This window comes from Eutrema salsugineum, unplaced genomic scaffold (assembly GCF_000478725.1).
Source record: "Eutrema salsugineum unplaced genomic scaffold, Eutsalg1_0 scaffold_2, whole genome shotgun sequence".
Lineage (NCBI taxonomy): Eukaryota > Viridiplantae > Streptophyta > Magnoliopsida > Brassicales > Brassicaceae > Eutrema > Eutrema salsugineum.
In genome coordinates, this window is record NW_006256829.1 from 11306172 (window position 1) to 11315322 (window position 9151).

The following is a 9151-nucleotide window of genomic DNA, read 5'->3' on the forward strand; positions in this document are numbered from 1 at the left end:
ACAGAGCTTGACGAAAGAGAAATGATTCAAATCAAAACCAAAAAGAAGCAAAAAGATTTAAGAGGGATTTTTGTTTGGGTTTTCTTCCCCAATGCGACACAAGATGAACCAAATCATCCGTTCAAGATCCGTCGCTAACACCGCCGCAAGTTCCCTCCGCTACCTCCGTCAATCTCCAGCACTTCTCCAGTCTCCGCAACTCTCCGGCGCCACCGCCACCGTCACCACCGCCCCTGTCCGCCACTTCAGCTCTCCCGCTGATTACCGCCGGTAATTAGTGTTTCGTATACGCTCCGTGAAATTCGAACGATTAGTCAAAGATATTTGGACTTGAGAAGGAATCTTAGGCTTGATTGGTTTTTGGTGATTATTGTAGATACAAAATCAGGCGTCCGATTAACTGGGGAATCCGGATTGTGCCGGAGAAGAGGGCGTGCGTGATTGAGAGGTTTGGTAAATTCTCCAAGACTTTGGAGCCTGGGATTCACTTTCTTATTCCGATTGTGGATCGTATCGCTTATGTTCATTCCCTCAAGGAGGAAGCGATTCCTATTGGGAATCAGACTGCTATTACCAAGGATAACGTTAGCATCCACATCGATGGTGTTTTATACGTCAAGGTTTCTCATCTTCTTCTCTCCAAGTTTGAGATTTTTGGGTTTTTAAGTATTGAGGTTCTTTTTCGTTGATCTGAGCTTGTTGTTGTTGCAGACAGTGAATCCTAAGCTGGCTTCTTATGGCGTTGAGAATCCAATCTATGCTGTTGTCCAGTTGGCTCAGACTACCATGCGTAGTGAGCTTGGTAAGATTACACTTGACAAGACTTTTGAGGAACGAGATGCTCTCAATGTCAAAATAGTGGTTCGTTCTCTACTGCTTCTCTGCTTCTTGTTCAAACTTTGGTTTGAGTTCCGTTTCTGATTGAAAAACTGGAGATTCTTCAGTGTCATGGTCTGTGACGTTAATGTGACTGTTTAGCTTTGTGGTTCTTTCAGTCATTGCTGAGTTTATTTTTGTAAGACAAGAGTTTATGTGTTGGAGATCACAAACATATGAAGATTTTGTGGTGGGATTGTTTTTGCAGGAAGCCATCAATGTTGCTGCAAAAGCTTGGGGTCTTGAGTGCCTTCGTTATGAGATAAGTGAGTATATAGTCGTGTTGACACTTTTGATGGTGTTAAATGGATACACTTTTTTTGCCTATTTTTAAACATATGGGTGTTCCAGGGGATATCATGCCTCCTAATGGAGTGAGGGTTGCTATGGAAATGCAAGCTGAAGCTGAACGTAAAAAGAGGGCCCAGATTCTTGAGTCTGAAGGTGAGAATCTGGATTGGCTTATCGTTGCATACTTATGTTCTGTGATTGCACATTGTACTTGCTATTGCTCACTTCGTTCAAATTCTTGGCTCAAAGCTACGCACTTCACGTCTCTGGTTTATTTGCATTTGTTTCTCATAATCTGTTTTTTACCAACTTGACTTGAATAGGAGAACGTCAAGCCCATATCAATCGAGCTGACGGTAAGAAGAGTTCTGTAATCTTGGAATCAGAAGCTGCAAAGATGGACCAAGTCAACCGAGCATCAGGTTAGTATCAACTACATTATCTAGTAATAAGATGTCAAGCCACTCTTGTCAATTTGTTTCATCACAACATTTTTTTTTATCTATATATTTGTGCTGTTGCTCTCCAGGTGAAGCAGAAGCAATATTAGCTAGGGCACAAGCCACAGCCAGAGGACTGGCCTTGTTATCTCAATCCCTCAAGGAAACTGGTGGAGTGGAGGTTAGTATATGAGAATCAAAACACGATTTCCACAGTTTTGAGCTCAATGAATTAACTTGATTACTTGGGTGTTACTTCTGTTTGCACAAACCGTTCGTTTATTGCTACCTAACTTAATCCATCAAATGTAGTATGGTTTGTCACACTTGCATCCAATGCATAAGTCTTTTCAAATTGGGAACTCATGCTTTATCATGTTGCATTATATGCAGGCTGCGAGTTTGAGAGTTGCAGAGCAATACATTCAAGCTTTTGGCAACGTAGCTAAGGAGGTAAACAATTATGAAACACAACATACTGTGCCAGATTCCACTGTTTTTATCTGATCCCATCTACCTTCTAATCTCGCCCTTCCTTGGTATTATCTAACAAAGTAATTGGTTTTGTTTCTTGTTTAGGGTACAACAATGCTGCTTCCGAGTTCTGCTGCAAATCCGGCTAGCATGATCGCTCAAGCCTTAACAATGTACAAAAGCCTCGTCCCCAATGGTGGTGTAGAATCTTCTAACAAGCCGGCTAGGAAATAATAATAATTCTTTATAACAATTCTTCTCTGAAAGACCGTTATCTTACCCGTTAAACTCTAATTTCTGAATGGAGATTTTGCACCAGATTTGGTCTTAATGTTGGTTTTTTGTTTTTTACATCTTCATTTCCACTTCATTGCTTTAAAAATCCATATCTTTAACAAATAGACATGTAATATCCAACTATGGTTCTGTTTTTATTTTTTTTTGGGTGGGGGGGTTTCCATTTAGTTGCTATTGTCGAGTGTCTAAAGGTAGAGGAAGAGCTTGTGACCAGTTTTGGGACCAAAAGGTTGGTTCTCCTGTTGAATAGGTCGTTGACAGAGAAGAGCTTCAAAGAATCTACGGTGACATTAAAGTTTAGTCTTTTTTTCCTGAAATAGCTTTGTCTTGTGTGTCCGCACAAACCCATTATATATATCTCATTCTTGTCTTCCCCTACATTTGCTCAGCCTCTAAAAAAGAACAACAACAGCTTTGGCGAGTTTCATTTTTTTGGGGCTCCACAGTTCTTCCCATTGTAATTTGTTTATTTGTTATCAACCCGATTCTTTCATTAAACACCATGGGAGGCTGTGCGAGCAAACCTAAGGAGTCTGATATCATTGAAACCTCTGCTGTGACTGAAAACGCTGTCGTCGAGTCCAAGAACGTCGAAGCTCAGGTTTTTCATCAATAGAGACAATCTTAGATATATTCTCATAATATGCATTTTGGTTTCTGAGCTAATGTATGTGTGATTCTTTTCTTTTTTTTCTTCTTCCCTGGCTATATACAGGAAAAGGCAGATGAAGTTGTTGCAGAGAAGAAGGAAGAGTCCTCTGGAGATGGAGCAGAGACACAGAAGGACGCTGAGCCAGCCAAGCCTGAGGAAGCTGAGCAAGCCAAGCCTGACGAAGCTGAGCCAGCCAAGCCTGAGGAAGCTGAGCCAGCCAAGCCTGCCGAGGCTGAGCCAGCTCCAGAGGTGGTTAAGACCGAAGCAGCTCAAGAAGCTGCCGTTGAAACTGTTGTTGAGAAAGCTTCTGGTGAGACTGAGCCACCAAAACAAGAGGAGGCTGCAGCAACAGCCACTGAAACCAAAACCAACGAAGAGCCACTTGTAACCCTTTGATTCTCATTTTCCATTCTCTCAAATCTCAGTTTGTTGTAATAATCACAATTTCTGTAATTTGTATGTTTCTCACCACTGTTGTATTGCTAATGTCGCCACATGTAACTTATGAAACAATAGACTTGTTGTGATTTGTGATCTCCTCAAAATAACTATCACATTGTGATTCTTCTTCATGTATAGCTTCTGCTCGATTTGAGTGAAAAAAAAAACCAGAATAATTCATTTCTGTTTTGTAAAAATGATAGGGAAGTTTGGGAAAATCTTATTTGTCAAGATAAGGTGCCAAATATATGACGAAATTGGCAATTTGGCTTGATTGAAATTGGCTATGTTCACAATTCTTCTCTGAAACCAAAGAGGAAACAAAAAAAAATGCAGACTTTATCTGTTGCATTCTGCAACTGTGCCCTAGTGGTTCGAAGAAACTCTTTCGGAAACAGAAACAGTGTTAATCTGAGTTTAATTTCTTCTTCCTCGCCTTGTTCATCTTCTTCATCTCCGACTCTTATTTGCCGATCGAAATCAAAATCTCAAACCGATAGCTTGAGAGTGTTGGAATGGGACAAGCTCTGCGATGTTGTCGCTTCTTTTGCTCGGACTTCTTTAGGTCGCGAAGCTACAAAGGTTCGATTTTGAAGAATTTTATCGTCTGTAACTGCAAATTCTCTGCTTTGAAACTCACATTGACATTGTTTAGTATCCAGAAAAAGCTTTGGTCTCTTGACCAGACTTTCGATGAAAGTCTGAAGCTTTTGGATGAAACAGAAGCCGCCATTAAAATGCTTCAACATGGTTCCTTCTGTCTTGACCTCTCCAGCATTCATATCTCCTTGGTAAATTTTTCTATCCTCAATTCATAAAGTAATAATCTTTTTTGATCATCTGTTTTGTAATTTTAATGTAATACTGATTTGTGTGAAAGGTTGAATTGGGCATTCGTCATGCTCGGAGGAGGATGTCTTTGCGAGCAGAGCAAGCACTTGAGGTGGCTTCTCTTCTTCGATTCTTCGAAACTTTGCAGCTTGGTCTGAAAGCTGTCATTAAGCAAGATGGAGATTGGTACAAACGGTTTATGCCTCTATCTGAAATGGTATTTGCAGTTTTTTCTCCAAGTTCGGTACTCTTTTAACTTCAACATTGTGGTGATCTCATGTTCTCTTTTTTTTCTTCCTTACTCTTTGTTACAGATAATGCAACCTGTGATAAATAGATCGTTTGTCAAGTTGGTTGAGCAAGTTATAGATGCTGATGGAACAATCAAAGATTCCGCGGTTTGGTTCTTTCTCTCTCTTTGACTACAATCTCAAGAAGGCACGATCCTTATGTTAACTCATCTTTGCTTTTTCAGAGCAGTGCCCTGAGACTATCACGTGAGCGAGTGCGGACGCTTGAAAGAAAGGTCAAGTTAGTTTTCTTTTGTAACTGTAATGAAGTTGAAGATTGTCACAATAGTATCTTAAAGACTCTAGTTTTTAAGTTTTCATTGATATCTTAGTTCTGAGAACATATCTTGTTTACCATAAATATGTCTTGATGAAGATAACTTTGAAAGTAAGATTGTTTAAAACCTTCCTGATGTCTCTTTTGTTCAGTTGAATCAACTGCTGGAGGCTATTATAAGGAGCCAAAAGAATGAAGAATCTGTCATGGTGAGTATTCCCTTACCATGTCATGCGAAACAAGAACATTCTTACAAAGTTGCCCCATTGATTATTCAAAAGAAAATTCCAGCAAGTGGCTGAAATCAACGGAAGATGGTGTATACAAATGAGTTCGAATCAGCTGACTTCTGTTAATGATCTTCTGCTTTCCAGGTAAGATTGAGTTTAAAGATTCTTTTAGATTTAGCAATCTATCAGTGATCTATTGGACTAATAGTTCGTTATCATTGACCAAGTTATGCTTCTCTTTCTGTGATTTATCTTCCAATTCTATCTGTTGAAAGGTAATATGTGTCACAGTGATTCAGGTGGAGGGACTGCTGCGGAGCCAATAGCTGCGGTCTCCATGAACGATGAACTCCAAAGTGCGCGAGCATCGGTTGCAAAGGCTGAGGCAGATATTCTTGCAATGCTAACTGAAAAGGTTATTGAGTATTGATTTTATGGAAATTTAGTTTTCCTTTGTACTGCTTTCTGCTTGTTGACCATTTTGTTCATTTTGATGCATGCAATACAGATGCAACTGGATCTTGATCAAATCGAGGATGTGTTGAGCTACTCAATTCAACTGGATGTGGTAAGTATGCTTTTATAACAAACCATTTCTCCTTGCATTAAAAAAAAAATTAGCAGCATGAACTTCTAACAAGAAGATCTTAGAGTGTGTTTTCTTTTGGCTAGATAAACGCTCGAGCAACTTACAGTCGGGCATATGGAGGTGCACATCCTGATATATACTTAACACCTGAAGATGGAGTTGGATCTTTGTCTGCTGGAGACGACTCACTGGAGAATAACTTCTCAAGTGAGGCTAGAAAAGAATGGTTGTTGTATCTACCTAGATGTTATCATCCTCTATTGCTTCACCAACACAAGAAAAGCATAAGAAAGACGCGGGAGACTCTGAAATATCATAAAACAGTAAGTTCTCCAATGATCATCTAGATTGATGATGGGTTTTAGCTGAAGTTAATATATACTTGGCTGATTTTTTCAGGGAGACACGGTATCAGGAGCTCCGCCAATTCCAGCTGATTTCCAAATATCTAAGGGCACTAGAGTTTTGGTTATTACCGGTCCAAACACAGGAGGTAAAACCATTTCCTTGAAATCAGTTGGACTCGCTGCTATGATGGCAAAATCAGGTAAGCCTTATTTAACTTACAATTTCTTCTGTTATTTTGCTTCTGTGAATTCAAAACAACACCAAATGATTGTAATGCGTTTTGTAGGGCTTTATGTTCTTTCATCTGAATCTGCACGCTTACCTTGGTTTGACAACATTTATGCTGACATTGGTGATGAACAATCCTTACTGCAGTCACTTTCTACTTTCTCTGGTCATTTGAAGCAAATTAGTGTAAGTTGTTTCTCTGTCGCTGTCACTACATGGCTTAGATATATATTATCAGTTTTGATAAAACTTTGCAATGGTGGATTAATCGGTTTGGAAGATTTATCTTTGTTATATTTATTACCTTATTTTCTTCTTCTGATTTGTTAATCTGCAGGAAATTATCTTGCATTCAACAAGAAGATCACTTGTGTTGTTAGATGAAGTAAGTTGAAAAATGGGACATGTTCATCTAACTTTGGTAAACCGAAATACAGTAGGAAAGCCATTACTTGAAGGAATCTGCTTCAAATTGTTGTGCTATTAACAGGTTGGAGCAGGAACAAATCCTCTTGAAGGAGCTGCATTAGGGATGGCAATACTGGAATCTTTTGCAGAAAGTGGTTCTCTGCTCACAATGGCAACTACACATCATGGAGAGCTTAAGATGCTTAAATACAGGTTTTAATCTGCATCTTCCTTTTTTCTTGGATCATCCAAAGTCTGAAAGAGTATAAACTGTTTCCTTTTTTTTATTTTGTATCTTTTGTAGCAATTCCGCCTTTGAGAATGCTTGCATGGAGTTTGATGACCTGAACTTAAAACCCACTTTCAAAATCTTATGGGGAGTACCAGGTTTAGCTACAGATTCATCTAAGACTCATAGTGATCTATTTACTTACCCCTGAAATGGAGTTAATATGTTTCACTCAAATGATTGTCAGGTCGCTCAAATGCAATAAACATAGCCGAGAGATTGGGGCTTCCATGTGATATCATCGACAGTGCTCGTGAACTCTATGGCTCTGCAAGTGCTGAGATTAATGAGGTCATACTTGACATGGAGCATTACAAGCAAGAATATCAAAGGCTTTTGAACGAGTCACGTCGTTATATAAGGTAACATTCGAATCTATGGTTGTTTCAGAGATTGAACAAGATTCAAGACCCAAGAGTCAGGAGACTGTACGTTCTTATGAGCTTTATCTTTATGTTTTTCTCTTTCTGGTGCTAGGCTCTCAAGAGAGCTTCATAAGAATCTACTCACAGCAGAAAAAAACATTAACGACCATGCCACTAGAGAAAGAGTAAAGATGAGACAAGAACTGATTCAGGCTGGTTCGACGGCTCGTTCTACACTTCGCAGAACATTGCAACAGTTTCGCGCATCTGCTGCACAATCTTCTCGGTCAAAGGTAGCTACACAACTCCAAAAAAAAGTCGAAACGACCAAAGATGGAGATAAAGGAACTCGTTCATCATCTGTTGTTGCCAGACGACCAATTTCTGGTATCCAAATAAGTTTTAGCCCTTTTGAAATATATCTTTTATCTGCTCTCGATCATTGAAACTGAACCATGTTCCTACGCTAACAGAAGATGCTACGCAAAAGGGAAATACTAAGCTTCCTAAAGTCGGTGACTCGGTGTTCGTTTCTTCTCTTGGTAAAAAAGTGACTGTTTTGAAGGTAGAACAGTCGAAGAAAGAGATCTTAGTTCAAGTAGGCATCATGAAGATGAAAGTGAAACTGAGTGATCTTGTGGTCTGAATCTCTTAAATTCATCAGCGTCTAAAATCAACATCGGTATATTAGCCTCTAGTACAAAGGATGTAACTAATGTGATATGAAGAAACATTACCTACACTTATAGCATATATACTTGTTGTATGGTTCTTATAAAGTATGTGGTAAAAGTCTGTACAGATTGGCTATTGACAATACACGTGAGTGACAATGCTTTCTTTACTCTGAAGCTCCTGTCTTTTTCTCTGTTGATTCAACATTTGTCTCGTTCAAGCCTAAGCGCGAGAAATGGGACTTGAGGCCAATCCAGCATTGGTAGTAGTCGTGATCGAGGAAAGGAGACTCCAAAGCCCAATGGCAGACTCTAGGGATCAAGGCTGATTCAAACATGAAAGCCATTGTGCCTGTGAGTTTTGAAGGAGCCATTGCATTTACACGAGCAATCGTTGCCTACAAAATCATTACAAAAATGCTTCAGACTTGAGCTGTATTTGACTATTTTTCAGGAAAATAAAATCAAACTTGTAATCGGTGCTGCATAAAGATGGATTGATACCTCATATGTGGTTGTATCTGGACCATGAGGTGTCATACAACTGTGGAGACTTGCGCCACCAGGAAGAAATCCATCAGCTTTGGCCTGGAAAAATGGATAAAAAACTTCAAGATTACACTAGGAGGAAGAACACATCACAGCAAATATTTTCCAGAAGCAGGAACTTAAAGTTTTACCTCGTATGCACCATAGATTAGGCCCATAAATTCACTCATGCAGTTACGATGATAGTAAGGAGGTCGAAAAGTATGCTCAGCAACTAACCATCGAGGAGGGAATATGACAAAATCAAGTAAAGCCACACCAGGTTTATCCGTTGGTGCTGTAAGAACTGAGAGTATAACCCCCAAAAGAGCAATTTACATTGAATATCAGCAATCACTGATAACAAAAGTAGAAAAACAAAAGAGTAGCAGTTAGGCATAGATTTAGCAATCTTACCAGTATTTATTGATGGATCCCCATGATCTACAAGGACAGTGTTGTATGGACAGAACTTCTGCAGGTCATACTGCAACAGAGATGGAAAATGATATCTTCAGAAAAAATGTGTAAATATTTTTCAGAGCTTAGCTCATCATCATCAATAAACTTGTATTCACCTTATAAGGCACGTAGTTGCCATGCCAGGCGACCACATTGAATGG

The 9151-nt window shown here is 39.4% G+C and overlaps 4 protein-coding genes across 5 annotated transcripts in view; 3 read left to right on the top strand and 1 right to left on the bottom strand.

Moving 5' to 3' along the window:
- Positions 1-23: 23 nt before the first annotated feature.
- Positions 24-2451, top strand: LOC18017568 (stomatin-like protein 2, mitochondrial). The gene is made up of 9 exons (XM_006401565.2): positions 24-270; positions 377-620; positions 712-861; positions 1085-1142; positions 1228-1320; positions 1491-1589; positions 1697-1788; positions 2001-2060; positions 2187-2451. Exons 1-9 carry the CDS (start codon positions 92-94, stop codon positions 2313-2315), a joined length of 1104 nt encoding a protein of 367 aa, XP_006401628.2. The 5' UTR covers positions 24-91; the 3' UTR covers positions 2316-2451.
- A 316-nt stretch (positions 2452-2767) lies between these two features.
- LOC112086802 (translation initiation factor IF-2) lies at positions 2768-3603 on the top strand. The gene is made up of 2 exons (XM_024156662.1): positions 2768-2979; positions 3094-3603. Exons 1-2 carry the CDS (start codon positions 2881-2883, stop codon positions 3424-3426), a joined length of 432 nt encoding a protein of 143 aa, XP_024012430.1. The 5' UTR covers positions 2768-2880; the 3' UTR covers positions 3427-3603.
- Positions 3604-3765: 162 nt separating this feature from the next.
- On the top strand, positions 3766-8178 carry LOC18017569 (endonuclease MutS2). Of its 2 annotated transcripts, none has more exons than XM_006401566.2 (18): positions 3766-4053; positions 4134-4262; positions 4352-4519; positions 4617-4700; positions 4778-4828; positions 5022-5078; positions 5161-5243; positions 5391-5514; positions 5608-5667; positions 5772-6011; positions 6088-6235; positions 6323-6450; positions 6602-6649; positions 6755-6885; positions 6977-7059; positions 7149-7323; positions 7439-7713; positions 7800-8178. In XM_006401566.2, exons 1-18 carry the CDS (start codon positions 3802-3804, stop codon positions 7970-7972), a joined length of 2409 nt encoding a protein of 802 aa, XP_006401629.1. In that variant the 5' UTR covers positions 3766-3801; the 3' UTR covers positions 7973-8178. The 2 variants fall into 2 exon arrangements, with proteins under 2 accessions (XP_006401629.1, XP_024011654.1); XM_024155886.1 differs by having other exon boundaries at positions 4021-4053; positions 4127-4262.
- Positions 7996-9151, bottom strand: part of LOC18017570 (homogentisate 1,2-dioxygenase) — a 2447-nt gene continuing 1291 nt past the window's right edge. Inside the window, exons 5-9 of the mRNA XM_006401567.2 lie at positions 9107-9150; positions 8946-9015; positions 8681-8835; positions 8505-8588; positions 7996-8398 (exon numbers count right to left, since the gene is read on the bottom strand). Of these exons, the coding sequence (XP_006401630.2) occupies positions 8168-8398; positions 8505-8588; positions 8681-8835; positions 8946-9015; positions 9107-9150 (584 nt within the window). The 3' untranslated portion in view covers positions 7996-8167. The remainder of the gene's footprint in view (positions 8399-8504; positions 8589-8680; positions 8836-8945; positions 9016-9106; position 9151) is intronic.